Source organism: Elephas maximus, chromosome 18 (assembly GCF_024166365.1).
Source record: "Elephas maximus indicus isolate mEleMax1 chromosome 18, mEleMax1 primary haplotype, whole genome shotgun sequence".
Lineage (NCBI taxonomy): Eukaryota > Metazoa > Chordata > Mammalia > Proboscidea > Elephantidae > Elephas > Elephas maximus.
Window position 1 is genome coordinate 68,150,716 of NC_064836.1, and position 21,654 is coordinate 68,172,369.

Consider the following 21,654-nt stretch of genomic DNA (forward strand, 5'->3'; position numbering starts at 1 on the left):
GAGAATTGAAATTTGCAGAAAAAGACATAGATGTGCTCAAAAATCATACAAGTCTATGCTGTGATTCTCCCATTTTTTTCTGCCAGGGGCTCCATATAGCATTTGATTTACTGTATTATAAGGCTCAAGTGATCCTTGGAAACCCTATGGGGCAGTTCTACTCTGTCCTATAGGGTCGCTATGAGTCAGGATTGACTCGATGGCAACAGGTAAGGCTCAAGTGGTAGAACAGCTTGTGCTACAGACTAGACTTTCTGTGGAGCCCTTTCTTATTCTGGTCCCCACTTGAAACTGGAAGCCTTATGAGTGGCTATGTTCATAAGTCAAGGTGAAACACTCAAACGAGGTATACGTAGCCTCCGGAAAAAAAAAAAAAAAAAAAAGAGGTTATCAAGCATGGTATCTCCTTTTCCATGGTAGGTGGCATTACATGCAGTAACTTGTCTTTCGTGCTAGAAAGAATATTTCATCACGCTCCAGATCACTGAATCTCTATAAACTTCAATGATACAGAAGGACCTTACTTTTCTGCGGAGTTTATTTCCCACTCTTCAGCTTACATATGTCATACAAAATCATCTAAAGGAATTGCTACTTCCTGCTCGTTAGTTCCAATTAGCATAAGGTAATCAGTATAGTGAACTAGTATGATGTTTATGAACTGTCAATATGATCAAGGTCTCTTCAGAGTATATTGTGGCAGAGAGCAGGAAAATTGGCATAACCCAGAGACAAGAATATGAAGGCATAATGTTGGCCTCAACAAGTAAAATTGAACTGCTTCTGACAGTCCTTACAAACTGCAATGGAGAAAAAATCATTAGCTCGGTCAATAGCTCATATCAGGTGCCAGGGATACTTCTTGGACAGCAACTACACTGGGAGTCATCACCTGATTAAGTTTATAATAGTCCCCAATCATTTTCCAAGATACATCTGATTTCTGTGCAGATCAAAGAGGTGAGTTAAATGGAGATATGATAAACATCACCACCTGGGCTGACTGTGAGTCAGATTTGTGCTAAGATACCATATATCACTTGACTTTAAATTACCACTTTGATTATTAAGCTACATTGGCATTTTTGGTCTCTGGGCATTAAGACTAATTCAGAGACAATGTTTAGTAATCCCTGAAAGATCTGGGTATTTCTTTTTCCCAGTGCAGAGTCACTCCAGCAAGTGAGCACAAGTCTGTTTATGGAAGGCTTAGAGGATAATAAATGGTATATACTTGAGGCAATGTTGCAGGGTCTCTCAAGGAAACTTAATCATCCCTTAAACCTAGGTCTGTGAATTGACCTAAATCTGGAAAATGGAGGAAAACTCTAAAAGAGAAAAAGATAACACTAAAGAATATCTTAGGGCTGAAGGAAAGTAACCAAAGAAGGAACAAACTTAGAAGCAGGACCCGTCTCCAAGGCTGAGACCAAGACCTCATTGGTGAGAACAGTATTTACAGCCCTCTGGTTGCTGGAGAAATTTGCCGGATTGCCTTCAACCAGGAGGAAGCAAGCAGGCAGGAAACCGTGGACCAGAATTGTCAACCGCTAAGCCTACCACTGGGATGGTACTAGCAAGAAAATTTGCTGGAGGGTGAGTACCGCTGTGTGTACTGTATGCATACCAGTGTAGTTGTATCATGGGAGCAGGAAGAGAGGAAGCAAACTGGAACAAGTAGGAGAAACTCCTCCCTCCTGCAATATCCTTCTAGCTCCCACTCCTGAGAAATCTTATCATTTTGCCATCTGGTAGAGAAGTGTTTATGGAGTCCAGATTCAGTATCACAAATACATCAACAAAGGATAGTACTACTTAGCAACAAAAAGAAACAAACTACTGACACACTCAACAACATTGAAGAATTTCAAAATCATTACCAGAAATTTTACTGTGGTAATGGAATGACTGGATACATTTTCTAAAACTTACCAGTTTGCATATTTAAAATGGGTGAATTTACTACATATAAATTATACCTTAATAAAGTTATAAAAAATAATCTATAGTGATTTTTGCTTTCTCTAAGTGCCTCCTTTCTTTAACCACTTCAAACTCATTAATTTCGCCCATAAAAATTTGCCATGGCTGTCAATTTTGTTGAGTTGTTGGATTAATTCACCAACCAATGGCCTCTCTAATAAGAATTAAATCAAAGACATGTACATGCATTTGACTCGTAATAGGGACAATTATTTTTTGTAAATTTTTTAGGTCAAAGGTACAGACTGATTAAATTCAGTCGGCAATTGGTACCAAAGGGTAACTCTGAGAAAACACCCCTGGAACTATCTTGTAATCAAATGGCCCTACAATGCTTACCACAGCAAAATGTCATCATCGGGTCTTTCCAAGTACGTAAAACAAATCCCCTGGTTGTAAATATTTTACTGAGAGTGTGATGTATTAACTTAGAGGACATATCCAAGACACCTACAGGTTAGCATAACTTTGTTAACTATAATAGTCCTAGATAATAGAAGAACACCAAATGTGTTGTGGCCAAGCAAGACAGAGTTAATACAATAACTAAACCTGGGAGTATTCTTTAGGGAAAGTGTAATTATTAGTTAATTAATTAAGGTAAAGTCCAATTGATTATCTCCAGCTGACTAAACTCATCCATGAGACTTGTTCTCTTAATTAGACCTAGGTTATATACAAAGTGAATTCCAAATGTCTCATAATATTTGCGATTGTGCTCATACTACTTGGTCTCCTGCACTGTCTGATGTCTCTGTGCTTAAAGTGTTAACTTCACAGCCATTTACATAATGATGCTGCATCAAAGTGAGACCAAAGCCCTCTGGTCAACATGGCTTCTTTGGTATCTGACAGTGGCCGAAAGGAGGGAATTATAATAGGAAAATAGTACAGTCTTAGCTTACCTAAGGAGGGAATGGCAACATAAGAACATCAGTAACAATCACTCATAGATGTGCATACCATATACACTTCTTTGTTAAAAATGACAAGATTTTTCCGAAAACAAAACTGCTTGTGCCAAGACTGACGTCTCTCCCTGGTAAGTACCCAAACAACCAGTTCTCTCAAGACAAAAAATCAAGTGTTAGTATTCCACAGATTTTTTCTATAGCCTTGCGAAATTTATTTCTTAAATAATAAGACTTGAAAATCAAAATTACACCTTGATCCATGGGCTGCAGAATGGTTGCTGTGTTCGCAGGTATGAAAACAACATTAATCTTGTATATCTTCATCCGAGCTCTTGAGCGACCAGGTGTATTGTCAGTTAGCAGCAATATTTTGAAAGAGATCTTTTTTTCTGAGCAGTAGGTCTCAACGAAACAAAAAAAAACCTGTTGCCATCAAGCTGACTCCAACTCATATCGAGCCTATGAGACAGAGTGGAACTGCCCCATAGGGATTCCAAGGAGCACCTGGTGGATTTGAAGTGCCGACCTTTTGTTTAGCAGCCAGCTCTTAATACCACCAGGGTTAGGGTTAGGTCACAACAGTGGGCTTAAAATACCTAGTAAACCATGTTGTAAACAGATGTGCTGTCATCCAGGTTTTGTTGTTCCATTTATAGAGCACAGAATAGTTCTAGCAAATTCTCAAGGGGCCTAGGAATTTCAGAATGGTAAATGAGCACTGGCTTCAACTTAAAGCCACCAGCTGCACTGGCCCCTAATAGAGTCAGCCTGTCCTTTGAAGTTTTGAAGCCAGGCATTGACTTCTCCTCTCTAGCTATGAAAGTCCTGTGCGGCATCTTCTTCTGACATAAGGCTGCTTCATCTGCACTGAAAGCCTGTTGTTTAGTGTAGCCCCTTCATCAGTTGACTAGACCTTCTGGGTAACTTGCTGCAGCGTCTACATCAGCACCTGCTGCTTTACCTTGCACTTTTATGTTATGGAGACGGCTTCTTTCCTTATATCTCAGAAACCAACCTCTTCTAGCTTCAAACTTCTCTTTTGCAGCTTCCTCACCTCTCTCAGCCTTCACAGAATTGAAGAGTTAGGGCCTTGCTCTAGATTAGGCTTTGGCTTAAGGGAATGTTGTGGCTGGTTTGATCTATCCAGACCACTAAGCTTTCTCCATAACAGCAGTTAGGCTGTTTGCTTTCTTATCATTTGTGTGTTCACTGAAGTAGCATTTATAACTTTCTTTAAGAACTTTTCCTTTGCATTCACAACTTGGCTAACTTTTTGGTGCAAGAGCCCTAACTTTCAACCTATCTTGACATTCAACGTGCCTTCCTCAGTAAGCTTAATCATTTCTAGCTTTTAATTTAAAGTGAGAGACTTGAAACTCTTCCTTTCACTTGAACACTTAGAGGCCATTGCAGGGTTATTAATTGGCCTAATCTCAATACTGTCATGTCTCAGGGAATAGGGAGGCCCAAGAAGAGGGAGAGAGATAGGGGAATGGCTGGTCAGTGGAGCAGTCAGAATGCACAAAACATTTATGGATTAAGTTTGCAGTCTTATCTGGGCATGGTTCATGGCACCTCCCTCCCAAACAATTACAATAATAACATCAAAGATCACCAATCACAGATCATCATAAGAGATAAAACGATAATGAAAAAGTTTGAAATATTATGGGAATTACCAAAATGTGACACAGACACACAATGTGAACACATGCTGTGTTGGAAAACTGGTACCTATAGGCTTCCTTGTTGCAGGGTTGCCACAAACCTTCAATTTGTAAGCAATGCAATTTCTGCAAAGCTCAATAAAGCAAAGTGCAATAAAATGACAGTGGTATGCCTGTATTAAAATTATCCAGAAGATCATTCGAAGTTTGAGATTATATTCACTATCATTAATAGTGAAACTTATCCTGAAACATGACTTGTAATACACACTATTGAAAGCATGGAACTTTTACTGTTGGCTAGATGTTAGAGCTCCACCAGTCTGTCAGTTCGTCATACTGTGGTGGCTTGCATGGTGCTGTGATGCTGGAAACTATACCACCGATATCCAATAACCAGCAAGGTCACCCATGGTGGACAAGTTTCAGTGGAGCTTCCAGACTAAAAGAGACTAGAAAGAAGAACCTGGTGGCCTACTTCTGAAAAAAATCAGCCAATGAAAACCCATGAGTTGCAACAGAACATTGATATAGTGCTGGAAGATGAGTTCCCTCAAGTTGGAAGTCACTCAAAAGACAACTGAAGAAGAGCCGCCTCCTCAAAGTAGTGTCAACCTTAAGAACATGGATGGAGTCAAGCTTTTGGGACCTTCATTTGCTGATGTGGCATGACTCAAAATGAGAAGACACAGCTGCAAACACTCATTAATAATAGGAAGATGGAATGTATAATGTATGAATCTAGGAAAATGGGAAGTTGTCAAAATGAAATGGAAAGTATAAACATAGATATCCTAGGCATTAGTGAGCTGAAATGGACTGGTATTGGCCATTTTGAATCAGGCAATCATATGGTCTACTATGCCAGGAATGACAAATTGAAGAGGAATGACATTGCATTCATCCTCAAAAAGAACATTTCAAGATCTATCCTGGAGTGCAGTGCTGTCAGCAATAGGATAATATCCACATGCCTACAAGAAAGACCCAGTTAATATAATATTACTCAAATTTACACACCAACCACTAAGGCCAAAGAAGAAAAAATTGAAGATCTTATCAACTTTTGCAGTCTGAAATTGATCAAACATGCAATCAAGATACACTGATAATTACTGATGCTTAGAATTGAAAGTTGGAAGCAAAGAAGGATTTGTAGTTGGAAAACGTGGCCTCGGCAACAGAAATGATGCTGGAGATTGAATGATAGAATTTTGCAAGACCAATGACTTCTTCATTGTGAATACCTTTTCTCAACATAATAAATGGTGACTATACACATGGACCTCACCTGATAGAATACACAGGAATCAAATCAAATACATCTGTGGAAAGAGATGATGGAGAAGCTCAATATCATTGATCAGGACAAGGCCAGGGCCAACTGTGGAACAGCCCATCAATTGCACATATGCAAGTTTAAATTGAAGCTGAAGAAAATTAGAACAAATCCATAGAGCCAAAGTGTGCCCTTGAGTACATGCCACCTGAATTGAGACTATCTCAAGAATAGATTTGATGCATTAAACGCTAATGACCGAAGACCAGACGAGTTGTGGAATGACATCAAGTACATCATACACAAAGAAAGCAAGGGATCTTTAAAAAGACAGAAATGAAAGAGTAGACCAAAATGGATGTCAGGAGAGACTCTGAAACTTCCTCTTGAATGTCGAGTAGCTAAAGCAAAAGGATGAAATGATGCAGTAAAAGAGTTGAACAGAAGATTTCAAAGGGCGGCTTGAGAAGACAAATTATTACAATGACATGTGCAAAGAACTGAAGTTAGAAAACCAAAAGGGAAGAACATGCTCGGCATTTCTAAAGCTGAAAGAACTGAAGAAAAATTCTGGCCTCAAGTTGCGATATTGAAGGATTCTATTGGCAAAATACTGAACGGCATAGGAAACATCAAAAGAAGATGGAAGGAATACACAGAGTCACTGTACCAAGAAAAATTGGTTGACGTTCACTCTTTTCAGGAGGTAGCATATGATCAAGAACCAATGGTACTGAAGGAAGAAGTCCAAGCTGGACTGAAGACATGGGCAAAAAACAAGGCTGCAGGAATTGATGCAGTATCAATCGAAATGTTTCAACAAATGGATGCAGTACTGGAAGCACTCGCTCATCTATGCCAAGATTTAGAAGACAGCTATTTGGCCAACCCACTGGAACAGATTCATATTGATGTCTCTTCCAAATTAAGGAGATCCAAACGAATGTGGAAATTATTGAATAATATCATTAATATCACATGCAAGTAAAATTTTGCAGAAGAGCATTCAAAATTTGTTACAACAATATATCAACAGGGAACTGCCAGAAATTCAAGCTGGATTCAGAAGAGGATGTGGAACCAGGGGTATCATTGCTGATGTCAGATGGATCCTGGCTGAAAGCAGAGAATACCAGAAAAGTGTTTATCTGTGTTTTATTGACTATGCAAAGGCATCTGACTGTGTGAATCACGACAAATTATGAATAACATTACAAAGAATAGGAATTCCAGAATACTTAATTGTGCCCATGAGGAATGTGTACATAGACCAAGAGGCAATCATTTGAACAGAACGAGAGGATATTATATGGTTTAAAGCCAGGAAAAGTGTGGGTCAGGTTGTACCCTTTCACCATACTTATTCAACCTGTATGTTGAACAAATAACTCAAGAAGCTGAACTACATGAAGAACACAGCATCAGAATTGGAGGAAGACTCATTAACAACCTGCATTATGCAGATAACATAAACTTGCTTGCTGAAAGTGAAGAGGACTTGAAGCACTTACTGATGAAGATCGAAGACCACAGCCTTCAGGATGGATTACACTTCAACATAAAGAAAACAAAATTCTTTGAAACTGGACGAATAAACAACATCATAATAAATGGAGAAAAGATTGAAGTTGTCAAGGATTTCATTTTACTTGGATCCACAATCAATACCCATGGAAGCAGCAGTCAAAAAATCAAATAATGCATTGTATTGAGCAAACCTGCTGCAAAAGACCTCTCTCAAGAGTTGAAAAGCAAAGATGTCACTTTAAGGACTAAGATGGGCCTGACCCAATACATACGAAAGCTGAACAATGAATAAGGAAAACGGAAGAAGAATTGATGCCTTTGAATTATGGTGTTGGTGAAGAATATTGAATATACCATGGACTGCCAAAAGAAGGAACAAATCTGTCTTAGCAGAAATACAGCCAGAATGTTCCTTAGAACCAAGGAATGCAAGACTTCGTCTCCCATACTTGGGACATGTTATTAGGAGGACCATTCCCTGGAGAAAGACATCATGCTTGGTAAAGTAGATGGTCAGTGAAAAAGAAGACCCTCAATGAGATGGACTGACACGGTGGTGCAACAATGGGCTCGAGCATAACAGGGATGGTGCAGGACCAGGCAGTGTTTAATTCTGTTGTGCATAGGGTCGCTGTGAGTCACAGACTCAAGATTGTTCATTATCATTGCCTAGTATTCCATTGTGTGTATGCACCATAGTTGGTTTTTCCATTCATTTGTTGATGGGCACTTAGGTTGTTTCCATCTTTTTGCTTTTGTCAATAATGCTGCAATGAACATGGGTGTGCACATGTCTATTCGTGACGGCTCTTTTTCCTCTCAGATACATTCCTAGGAGTGGGATTGCTGGATGGTATGGTATTTCTATTTCTAGCTTTTAAAGGAAGCGTCAAATCATTTTCCAAAGGGGTTGTACCATTTTTCATTCCCACTTGCAATGCGTAAGAGTTCCAATCTCCCCGAAACCTCTCCAACATTTGTTATTGTCTGTTTTTTTGATTAATGCCAGTAATTTCAGGGTGAGATGGTATCTCATTGTAGTTATGATTTGGTTTTCTCTAATGACTAATCATCACAGCATTTCCTCTTGATTCTGTTAGCCACCCGAATGTCTTCTTTGGTGAAGTGTTTCTTCATATCTTTGCCCATTTTTTTAATTGGGTATTTGTGTTTTTGTTCTTGAGATGTTGAAGTATTCTATAAATTTTAGAGATTAGATCCTTATTGGATATACCCTAGCCAAAATTTTTCCCACTCTGTAGCCTCTCTTTTTACTCTTTTGGTGAAGTGTTTTGATGAGGATAAGTGTTTAATTTTTAGGAGCTCTCGGTTATCTAGTTTATCTTCTACTAGCCTTTTGAATATCACATCAGGTAGTTTCACCACTTTTTCCTCTACTGGAAAGTTATCCGATTCTTTATTTTGGTCACTTGCTGGAGCCATCTTGTCTGCCCTTTTTTTTTTTTTTTTTTTTTTTAATGTTTTGGTATTGCCTGCTGTCTCTGAGACAATAAGGTGTTTTTTTTGTTGTTGATTGTACTTGTACATATGTTTGTTTTGTCCTGCTTTTTTTGTTTTGTTTTGATATGTCAGGGCAGGCAGTTCAGGCATGCTTTGCTGCTTGCTCATCTGTGGGCAATAGCTCTCATTATCTTGTATGAGTGGGCAGGGCAGCAGCACTCAGGATGAGCCCACTTTGTCATACACCGGTTTGGTGAGGTGGTTCAAGGCAGGGTGGGAGGGTGCTGTCTGTCTCTTGATGTTGATCCAGCAGTGTGGGAGCACTCACAGCCCCTTGCAAGATATGCGGGGGTGTCCAAAAGGGAGTGGTATCGTCTTGCTTTCTGCAGTTCAGCACCTCGTCAAGTGGTAGGAGGGGAGAGGCAGTGCAGGCTTGGTGCAGCTTCAGACATGAACCAGGGACACTCTACGCATAGTGGAAAGGCAAGGGTCAGCAGGAAGTGGGGGTGGTGTATGGGGCAGGTGGGGGAAACAAAGCAAAGAGAGAGAATGAAAATGAAAACAAAAAAATGGGGTAAACGGCCTGTTGAGGCAGGGTGGGCTTGGGAGCCAGTGGGATGTGGAGGAGGTGGTGTAGGGGGGCCTAGGTGGGAGGAGGAAAGTGGTAGGTGGTAGCTCTCTAGCTTCAGCAGAGCTTTTAGCCTGGGAGGATGGGCGAAATGGCTTATGAGGATAGGCAGGAGGAAAGTAAAGTAAAAAATGGCATGGAGGGAGGTGGCTGATGGGGGCAGGTGGGACCTGGGGTGGCAACCTGCCAGTAGCTTTCTACCTGTGATGGTGCAGTGAGGTGCGGTGCGAAGGGGTAGAGGTGGCATACAGAGATAGGTGGGAGGGTGAAAGAACAGGTAGAAAAGGGAAAATAAAAAGAAAAAAGTAACCATGTGGTGGGAGCCATAGGGTGTGGTAGGGTGGACCTGAGGTGGCAGTTGGCCAATGTCTCTTTAGCCAAGGCAATTCAGCATGGCCTGGCAGAAATGGGTAGAAGTAGGGTACAGGGCTAGGTGGGAGGGAGAAAGAAAAAGAGGAAAGGGGAAAAATAAATTTAAAATATTTAAGAAATAAAAAAATGCTGCTGGGAGCTGGAGGGTGTGGGTTGGGGAGACCCAGGCTGGCGGCGGTCCGATAGCTCTCTATCTGTGGTGGGCCGTGCAGGAAAGGGTAGAGGTGGTATACGGGGCTATGTGGGAGGGAGACAGAAAGGGAAGAAAGAAGAAAAAAAGTGTGGCACAGCATTGGATAAATATTGAATTGAATCGAAATTTCAACAAATAATTCAGTACACACTCTTTATAGATCTACATTTTCTGCAGCTACAAGAAGTTCTCAGTGTGGAAAGCCAAAAAGGAAAATTAATCCAACTGAGAATAAACAAGACTTGTACGTGAAGAAGAGCTGGATGACCACACAATTAAGTATGGTATAAGAGTCATTATACCAAAAAGAATTAGTCAATGTTCAACCATTTCAAGAGGTGGCATATGACCAGGAACCATGGTACTGAAGAAAGAAGTCCAAGCTGCTCTGAAGGCACTGTTGAAAAACAAGGTTCCAGGAATTGATGGAATATCAATTGAGATGTTTCAACAAACAGATGCTGTGCTGGAGGTGCTCACTTGTCTATGCCAAGAAATATGGAAGACAGCTTCCTGGCCAACTGACTGGAAGAGATCCATATTTATGGCTATTCCCAGGAAACGTGATCCAACCAAATGTGGAAATTATAGAAAAATATCATTAATATCACACACAAGCAAAATTTTGCTCAAGATTATTCAAAAACGGCTGCAGCAGTATATCGACAGGGAACTGCCAGAAATTCAGGCCGGTTTCAGAGGAGGAAGTGGAGCCAGGGAAATCAATGCTGATGTCAGATGGATCCTGGCTGAAAGCACAGAATAACAGAAAAATGTTTATCCGTGTTTTATTGACTATGCAAAAGCATTCGACTGTGTGGATCATAACAAATTATGGATAATGTTGCGAAGAATGGGAATTCCAGAACACTTAATTGTGCTCACGAGGAACCTTTACATAGATCAAGAGGCAGTTGTTCGGACAGAACAAAGGGATACTGATTAGTTTAAAGTCAGGAAAGGTGTGCGTCAAGGTTGTATTCTTTCACCATACCTATTCAATCTATATGCCGAGCAAACGATACAAGAAGTTGGACTATATGAAGAAGAAAGGGGCATCAGGATTGGAGGAAGACTCATTAACAACCTGCGTTATGCAGATGACACAGCCTTGCTTGCTGAAAGTGAAGAGAACTTGAAGCACTTACTAATGAAGATCAAAGATCACAGCCTTCAGGATGGATTACACTTCAACATAAAGAAAACAAAAATCCCCACAACTGGACCAATGAGCAACATCATGATAAACAGAGAAAAGACTGAAGTTGTCAAGGATTTCATTTTAGTTAGATCCACAGTCAAAACCATGGAAGCAGCAGTCAAGAAATCAAAATACACATTGCATTTGGTAAATCTGCTGCAAAGGACCTCTTTAAAGTATTGAAGAGCAAAGATGTCACCTTGAAGACTAAGGTGCACCTGACCCAAGCCATGATATTTTCAATCACATCATATTCGCATGTGAAAGCTGGGTAATGAATAAGGAAGACCGAAGAATTGACGCCTTTGAATTGTGGTGTTGGCAAAGAATATTGAATATACCGTGGAGTGCCAAAAGAATGAAAAAATCTGTCTTAGAAGATGTACAACCAGAATGTTTTTTAGAAGCAAGGATGGCGAGACTGCATCGTACATAATTTGGACATGTTGTCAGGAGGGGTCAGTCCCTGGAGAAGGACATCATGCTTGACAGAGTACAGGGTCAGCGGAAAAGAGGAAGACCCTCAATGAGGTGGATTGACACAGTGGCTGCAACAATGAGCTCAAGCATAACAATGATTGTAAGGATGGCTCAGGACTGGACAGTGTTTCGTTCTGTTTTGCATAGGGCCGCTATGAGTCGGAACTGACTCAACAGCACCTAACAACAACAACAAGAATTATATGTGTCATAGAGACAATAATTATTTTGCAGATCAGAAAGTTGGGGCTTTCTCATGAAGGGAATCAAACCTTATATAAAAGATGATTAGAATTTGGATAGAGGACTAGGTGGAAGATGGCATTGCAGATGAGGGGTAAATGTGAGTAAATATTCTGAGTCAAGACTGAACCCCCATGCACCAAGGAATATGTAAATAATGGGTTCTTAAAAATGAATGGTAGAAAAATAAAGTCACAGGTGATATAAGGGCAGCATATGGCACTTTGCAATACCAAAATAAGGGATATACATTGGTTTGAAGAGCAATGAGGAGACAAAAACTCAGCTCTTGAGTAAAGGAGTGCATAGGGAATATGGAGGAGGATAAGGATGGAGGCAGAATACCAGCTACGAAGTTATCTTATGATTCACATGTGAAACTAAAGAACCCAATGTCAGAGTTGTTTTAAAGGATGACACTATAGGATTTGAGCAGATTCATTAAAGGGAGTGAAGGAGAGGATTGAATCCCTGGTTGATCACATCACATTTTTGCCTCTTCTTCACAGATCCAAAATCTGTCTTCAAATTTCAGTTTAATCCCCATTTCCTCCATTAAATAATCAATAAGAAATTTTTTTTCTTCCTGACCACTGTAGTTTTCACATGAGTAAGATTAAATCTATAGAGAGACATATGCCACATATCAACAAGGTGATCCTTAAATTGACATTAGTTATGGTCATTTGATTTAATCTCAGAATCTCAAAGGGCATCCGTCTTTAATTGATGCTGTTTGGTTTACCTGTGCTTCGGGAACCATGTCTCTCAGGTTAGGAGTCTACAGAAATACCCTAATGCCAAGAAAATCCCTTTAGAATCAATGGAAAACTTTAGCTTTGCCCTGAAGCTAATAATTATTGTCACTGACCTATTGGTAGACAGAGTACCACAGGTGTGCATAATTTTTCCTAAATGTTTTAAAGACCAAGGTTTTTATTTTGAATTCCCCTAAAAACAACAGCAGGTGGTCAATCAGCTGCTATAACACCTTTGTCAGTAAACTCAAAATATGAGAACTGATTTCTAATTTATTTAAAGTATTGCTAGCAATACAGCAATATAAAGCATTTTTCATTGTTTTTACATTTTATTCGCTTGACTTTTCTCTAAATGAATATGTTATGGAAAGTTGTAATGAGACATAATACTCTGAATAATTTTGATCTATTCTGAGTTCAAAATTGCCATTGTTTTATCAGCAAATATGCAGGTAAGGCTAGAAATTACTCTGTAAAACAATTCTGGGATGTATGATAAAATATATTTGTTAATTTAAAAATTTATATTTCACACTGGGGAAGGGAAAGTGAGTTTTCTCACAGTATTGTTTTGATACAATGCCTTCTATATAAAATGTTGATTTTTGAAAACTAAATCCATTTGTCCAAAGTATTTTTGTTGATTTACCATTGCGTGTTGCTAAAATAATGATATAGTCTTTTAATATTTTTATAGTTTTTTCAAAATACTATAATTCTGAAGAATTTTTTAGTGTTAGGGACCTAAAATGTCCAGAGTAAACTTATTTTATTAATTTTATCACAAGCCTCTAGTGACAAAACTCCAGGAATCCTAACTATACTATGTGAAGGAAAAAAAAAAAAAATACAGTAATGCAGCATAAATAATAAGAAACAAGAAAATTTTCAAAAACAACATAGTTTGAATAATCGTTATAGGCTCTTTTTTAAAGTTATCTGTCTGAAATATGCTGAGTTCAAAGACTTTAAGTGGTTTCAAAAGTAGTACTCGAAGAAAAGGGAGATGATTCTATCATTCTTTAAAATCCATGCTTCTTCTGCACCTGGAATATTGTAATATGATTGCTAAACTACAATAAACATGAAAAAAAAAGGGTGACCATTGAACTCCAATTAATATACATTGGATTCTCATAAAAGCCATTGCCATTGAGTAGATTCCGACTCAAAGCAACGCTATAAGACAGAGTAGAATTGCCCCGTAGAGTTTCCAAGGAGTGCCTGGTAGATTCAAACTGCCGACATTTTAGTTAGCAGCCATGAGTCTTAACCACTATGGCATAATGAATTAGAAGTCTTTTATCAGTGTGTAAACTTCCATAACTGAACAAATGGAGAACCTTCAAAGAATTCACCAAAAATGAGGACAATAGTATCTATAGATGTTGAAGAGGGTACCAGAAAGATATTTCTCATGAAGAGTATGAACACTGGGAAAGAAGACTTGATTACCAAACCTGATAACATTAGATATGATACTTACAATAAGAGAGAAGAAATATTAGGATAAATGGATCATTAAGAGTAATAACTTTTGGGGTGATTTGTTATAGTGTGATAGGAGTAGGATCCAAAGTGTGTTGAGATAAATATAAAGATTATATCCGAATTAACTTATTAATAAAATTTAAGATGTTCTATATTCTTACCCTGGCTTGAAGGATGAACAAATATTTCTTTTACACATCCCTTGGTGACCTTATCTGTGAAGGGGTATTAAGATAGGGAAACCATTTATCAAACTCACTGTGATATGGAGAGTTCTCAAATAATAACATGTAAAATGTTTAAAGAACAATTATTTCCAAACATTGATCCCACTAGGATAGTGCTTAAAACTTTTTTCTTTAAGAAAAAAATACTGTAAGAAAATTGTCTTTTACTTTTGAAAATGCCAAATTATTTATACTGACCATGAATTTGTATACTAACGCGGGATAATTCAGGCAGATTTCCACCTAGAGCATTCCAGACAATCCCTGCATACAGATTCTGTGATATTTTTCTTCTTACATGACTTAGCCTGTTGTGTATGTGCTGGCTTTCAGGACACAGCACAGGATGATTTAAGAGGAGGTTTTCTTTTTGTGCCTAGGGAAATTATACAGGAAAGTAGGCGCTCTAATTTAGAACCTGATTTCTCCACAGTTTTTGTCTCAACAGAAACGTCAGGAATGGCTAAAGAGAATTGCTCCTTGACAACTGAGTTTATCCTCAAAGGATTTACGGATCACCCAGACCTGAAGGCCGTTCTGTTTGTGGGGTTCTTTGCTATTTATCTGATCACCATGGTGGGGAATCTTGGTTTGGTGGTGTTGATTTTCATGGAGCGCCGTCTCCACACACCCATGTACATCTTTCTGGGCAACCTGGCTCTGATGGATTCCTGCTGTTCCTGTGCCATTACCCCCAAGATATTAGAAAACTTCTTTTCTGAGGACAGAATGATTTCCCTGTATGAATGCATGGCACAATTTTATTTTCTCTGTCTTGCTGAAACTGCGGACTGCTTTCTCCTGGCAGCAATGGCCTATGATCGCTATGTGGCAATATGTAGCCCTTTGCAGTACCACACCATGATGTCGAAGAAACTCTGCATTCATATGACCATAGGGTCCTTCATAGCTAGTAACCTGCATTCCATGATTCATGTTGTGCTTCTATTAAGGTTAACCTTCTGCAGGTCTAATCAAATTGATCACTTTTTTTGTGATATTTTGCCATTGTACAGACTATCCTGTACTGACCCATTTATTAATGAACTAATGATATATATTTTTTCAATGTCTATTCAAGTCTTCACCATTGCCACTGTCTTCATCTCTTATCTCTGCATCCTTTTCACCATTTTCAGAACTAAACCCAAAGAGGGGAGAGGTAAAGCCTTTTCTACCTGTGCATCTCACTTTCTCTCTGTCTCAATATTCTACATTTGTCTTCTCATGTATATTTGACCATTTGAAGAAGGGGATAAAGATATACCAGTGGCAATTTTTTATACAATAGTAATTCCTTTACTAAATCCTTTTATTTACAGTCTGAGAAATAAGGAGGTGATAAATGCTTTAAAAAAAATCAGGAGGAACTATAATATTCTTAAACAAACTTTATCCTCTACAACAAATTGATGTTAATTTACTAAAATCTTCCATTAAAAAAGAAAAATATGTTTTATAAAAAATATTAATCTCTAAGCCATTAGGCTGTGTTTGTTAAGATGTGAATGACTGGAATTTCCATTCTGCCAGACCTTAATCCAATATTTTATATGTTTATTGGCCATTTTCATTTCTTCTATGGACTGTTCATTTTTCCTTGGTTTTGCCAATTTTTTCCTCATTTATTTGTACCACTGCAGATAGAGAAGATATTAAAATGGTGTGACTATTAGTGGCAAATAGTTTCTCAGTGTGTTGATAGTCTTTTGATATTTGTTTGTGATATTTATATTTGATAAACATTTTAATGTGATATAATCACATTTATTGTTTTTTTCTTAGGTGGTTTATTTTATGCTTATTTGTTTAGAATTTCTTTCCTTAATCTGAGGTCTGATATTAACTAACATTTCTTTTTCTCTTTTTCTTCTTCATTGTCTCCTCCTCTTTCTTTCTGCCTTTCTCTTCTTTTCTGATAGTTTAAATTTACTTTTGACTCTTAATACTTCCCGAAACTTATTTAGCACATGGCATGAATTGAGGATGTACCTTTTCTTTCTTTTTTTTTAACCTGTGTCTTACAAAATAGTCCACAGATCTTAGTTTGAATAAATATTAAAGGAGGACTTCTTTGGGAACCAGAAAAAGTCATGCTACAATTTTCTAGAATTCCTAAAAAAAAAAAAAAAGCAATAAAGCAAATACTTTGTGTATTAAATATTAAAATATATGATGAAGCTCTAATATTTAAAACCGTTAACTTTTAGATCAAGAATCAATAGATGGATCAATCGAACAGATCATATAATTCAAAAGTAAATTTCTGCATTAAAAAAAAAATTGCCATTGAGTCATTCCAACTCATAGTCACCCTATAAGACAGAGCAGAACCGCCTCATTGAGTTTCCAGGGAGCACCTCGTGGATTTGAACTGACAACCTTCTGGTTTGCAGTTATAGCACTTAACCACTACGCCACCAGGGTTTCCAGAAAATGAGAAGTGCACTATAAATCAATGAAGAAAGATATGTTCGTTTAAAAAATGGTTCTATGTCAATGAGTTAACTGTTTATCTTTTCCATTTATGTTGAAATTTATATGCCCCCTTCATTCAGAGATTATTTTATAAACATAATTTGTATTCCCTTTTTTTTATAGCAGTAATTTTTATACATACCATTTTCATTCAGCTGGAATTTATTTTTAAATGTTGTGAAGTAAAAATTAAAATTTGATTTATAATAGATAACAAGTAGCTCCAGAAGCATTTCTTAACTAGTTCTTCCCTTACTCACCAATTTCACATGCCGTCTTTTTACATGTGTACACTCACATGTACGTGCACATAAACCGAAAACCAGTCCCAATGCCGTCAAGTGGATTCCAACTCACAGCGACCCTACAGGACAGAGTAGAACTGCCCCATAGGGTTTCCAAGGAGCACCTGATGGGTTAGAAATGCTGACCTTTTGGTTAGCAGAAGAACACTTTAGTGTGCCACCAGGGCTCCATACAAGCACATATGAGGTCTATTTCTAGCCTAACTGACCTGCACAGCATAAAATAAAACAGGCCCAATTTCTACCCTTATATACTACTAGGGAAGTGCTAGAAGTACTCAGTCATCTATGCCAAGAAATTTGGCCAACCGACTAGAAGAGATCTATGTTTGTGCCCATTCCAAAGAAAGGTGATCCAAAGAATGTGGGCATTATTGAACAATATCTTTAATATCACACACGAGTAAAATTTTGCTGAAGGTAATTCAAAAATGTTTGCAGCAACTGCCAGAAATTCAAGCTGGTTTCAAAAGAGGATATGGAAGAGGGATACCATTGTTGATGTCAGATGGAACATGGCTGAAAACAGAGAATACCAGAAAGATGTTCACTTGTGTTGTATTGACTACGCAAAGGCTTTTGACTGGGTGAATCTTAACGAATTAGGGATAACATTGGGAAGAATGGGAATTCTAGAACACTTAATTGTGCTAATATGGAACCTGTACATAGACTAAGAGGCAGTCATATGAACGGAACAAAGGAATACTGCATGATTTAATATCAGGAAAGATGCGCGTCAAGTTTCTATCCTTTCATCATACTAATTCAATCTGTATGCTGAGCAAATAATCCAAGAAGCTGGACTCTATGAAGAAGAATGTGACATCAGGATTGGAGGAAGACTCATTAAAACCTGCATTATGCAGATGACACAACCTTGCTTGCTGAAAGCAAAGAGGACTTGAAACAGTGATGAAGATCAAAGACTACAGTCTTCAGCATGGAACTGGATGGAGTTAGTCATTTTTCCAAAGAGGTCTATAAGTGATTTTCACTGGTAATGATAATTCAATAATAATAATTTTCACTGAGTTCTGGTTTATATTTCCTCTATTTCTTTGTAAAAATGAGAAAAGAACACATAAACATATATACATATATAACCATTGCTATCGAGTTGATTCCTACTCATAGTGACCCTATAGCAACCCTATATATATACACACTCTTATTTTCATTTCCTTCTTAACTCACAGTAGTTCGTAAATATTTAGGAGAGATATGTTGAGATTATGAAAATATACTCTTCCTTCTTAATATGTATCTAACCTACTGTGGTGTTATAATAGCAATTTTCTATTTGCCTAATTCTTTCTACATGTGCTACTGGGAAAGTATCACTTAACTAGAGACAAAATTCTTGGTTCACATTTTTCCCCTTAAGTCTATTGAAAATATTGATTCATATCTATATTGCTTTGCATGTTTCTGTTGAGAAATCAGATGTCAATCTGATTTTCTATTCTTGAACTAAAGTTGTGCTTCTACATGGAGGTACAAATAATTTTTTTTAATGAAGGTTTCCAGAACAAAGTAGCTTCTCATTAAACAGTTAGTACGCATATTGTTTTATGATGTTGGTTACCAACCCTGCTACATGTCAATATTCTCCTTTCTTGACCTTGGGTTCCCTATTACCAGCTTTCCTGTCCTCTCCTGCTTTCTAGTCCTTGCCCCTGGGCCAGTGTGCTCCTTTAGTCTCATTTTGTTTTATGGGCCTGTCTAATCTTTGGCTGAAGGGTGAATCTCAGGAGTGATTTCATTACTGAGCTGAAAAGACTTACAGAGGCCATACACTCAGGGTTTCTCCAGTCTCTGTCAGACCAGTACATCTAGTCTTTTTTGGGAGTTAAAATTTTGTTTTACATTTTTCTCCAGCTCTGTCCAGGAACCTAATTTTTTTTTTTTTTTTTAATCTTAAATTGTAGTACATTTAATAGGCTGTATCTTGGAAATGACTTTTCTGAATCAGTTATCACAAGTATGTGGTGGATTGTTTTTATATGTAGATTTAAGTCTTCTGTTATTCCTGGAAAATCCCTTGGATTATAATTTTAAATATTATTTCTTCTCCATTGTTGTCTTTGTCTTTTCTTCTTTAGGGACTCCAATTTTATGTGAGGTGTATCACCTTTGCTAATCTTCCACACTTATCATGTTCTTTCAGATTCTTTTTATCATTTTCTTTATTTTCATTCTCTTGTCTATTTTCATTCTTCCCTTTAATGGCCCTCACTTTTAGTGTCTTGGGAGTCTTGTAATTTAGTCTTAATTTATAAAAGGATTTTATTTTTTTCTCCAATACCTATTCTATGTTAGTCAGTTCTCATTTTTTATATATAATTTTTGTCAATCTTAGTTCTTATTTTGGAATTTTTTATAAAAGTTATTTTTCCTTGTCTTAAAAAAAAAAAATGCTTCCTTAAAGACAATGAGTTTAGATTGAGATGTTGTGTTCAGTTTTTCTCTATCCACGGATGTTTTCTGGGGAAGAATTTTCATCAGCTGAAATATTTTGATTCTTGATTTCTGTTTTCTTCATCTATTAGTTTGGTATAGATGTTGCCTGTAAATTTTCTGTTTATTTGTAATCGCCTTGTTTTCTCTGGATCAGCAATAATAGATGATTCCATTTAGGTAGGGGTGAGGTGATTCTATAGATTACTAAGCTATTAGTTCAAGAGTGCCCTCCTCTGTTGGTACATGATCTGACATTTCTTAAACCTTTGGTTCATCTTTGAGCGATGGGATTAGTTGTGTTTTCTAACCTTGTGATCATCTTGTTTCTGTAACAACTTGTCAGCCAAGGTTAATTCCTAGGCAGGAACTCAGATGAGAACTTTCAGGTACTAGTGCTCTCATACCTGGGGAATTAAGGTGGGATCTGGGCTCTGAACGACAGATCCACAACAGTCTACCTCTTAGACTGTTCAGAGCCAGTTGTTTCATATAATAAGTTTGGGAACAGCCCCTCCAGGATTCTGGCTCTTGTCTTTTCTTGGAGAATTTTAAATGATGAAGGTTAGTGGGACAGCCTATAGCTTCCACTACTACAGCTATGCTCAAAGCCAAAATTAATATTTATGCACCACTCTATCAGCCCTCAGATAGTGTTTCTGCCTGAGGTCTTGCACATAGGAAAAGATAACCCGTACCTGGATTAAGTGTCAATTCCAGGCAAGGTGAATTTCTGCTGTTTTCAAGACGGAGGGGATTTACAGTCACCAAGTTGTCACCAACTGACTGATTAATCTCTGTAAAGGGATTAATGAGGGGATCCTCACTGGTCTCTGTCATTGGCAAGTTTGCCATTGGGGAGTGACAATAGTTAGATAAACCTTGAAAAGCAGAAGCCCATGTTCATGTGCATAGCCTCCATTCCAGCCACCATAGCCACTTTGTTCATATGCTCATTTAAAAAAAAAAAAAAAATTTTTTTTTTTTTTTTTTATGGGCTGGCAGATGAACAAAGCTGGATGATTTCAACTAGCTGAGTTATTCTGTCTACTTGGTTGTTTGTGCCATAATGGAAGCTCTCTCATGGACAATAACATGTAATATAAATTTTTCCAAACTTGACATCTATTGTGCTTTTATATGCTTCTTCCACAGATCTTTTAGTCCTTAATCTTTTAATCTTTCTCTCTACAGGCCACTGACCAACATCCAAGGAATTTTTTATAAAAGTTATTTTTTCTTATCTGAAAATGCTTGCTTAAGGACAATGCGTTTAGGTTGAGATGTTGTGGTACAGTTTTTCTCTGTCCATGGTTGTTTTCCTGGGAAGAATTTTCATCAGCTGAAGTATTTTGATTCTCAATTTCTGCTTTCTTCATCTATTAGTTTGGTATGGATGTTGCCTATCTTAAATCCATATATTCTTACCTTGGATCATTTCTCTTTCTATAAAATGGAAATAGATGATTAGTTCACTGCATAAAGTAAGAATTTCCCCTTACTGATAACTTTCAAAACAACTCCTGGAGGGAGTTATTGTTCAACAGCAATACATTTTGGTTTGTACAATCATACTAAACTGATCATCCAAGAACCAATCTTGGCATTTTACATTCTCTGTCAGCTGGTCATAAGGGAACTTCCATGAGGCCAGAAGTGTGAGCTGAGGGAGAAATGTCAGTGCAACACTGGTGGATGGCATGGGGTCTGGGCTACCTGCTTGTGCAGCTTACTGTGTCCTCTGGCCCTGCTCACACCTGATCCTGGGTCCACCACTTTCATCTTCTAATGAATTGTTTCTGTACCTACCTGACATTATACTTGGTTAGTCTGACCAATTCCAGTTCATTAAGGGGAGTTCTGGTCTCATGGTTATTCAGTATCCCGAGGTTAGGAGCTCAGTCTGTACCAAGGTTCATAGCATACCAGGGAGTTATCTTTTAAATAATTTATAACTTTCTACTGTAGATATCAAGTCCTTTTT

At 37.9% G+C, this 21,654-nt stretch overlaps 1 protein-coding gene across 1 annotated transcript; it reads left to right on the forward strand.

Annotated features, from left to right (window-relative positions):
• Window positions 1-14,886: 14,886 nt before the first annotated feature.
• Window positions 14,887-15,840, forward strand: LOC126061668 (olfactory receptor 5K4-like). Its single transcript, XM_049858377.1, is given in 1 exon segment — window positions 14,887-15,840. A coding segment is annotated over 1 exon segment (954 nt).
• Window positions 15,841-21,654: the final 5,814 nt, after the last annotated feature.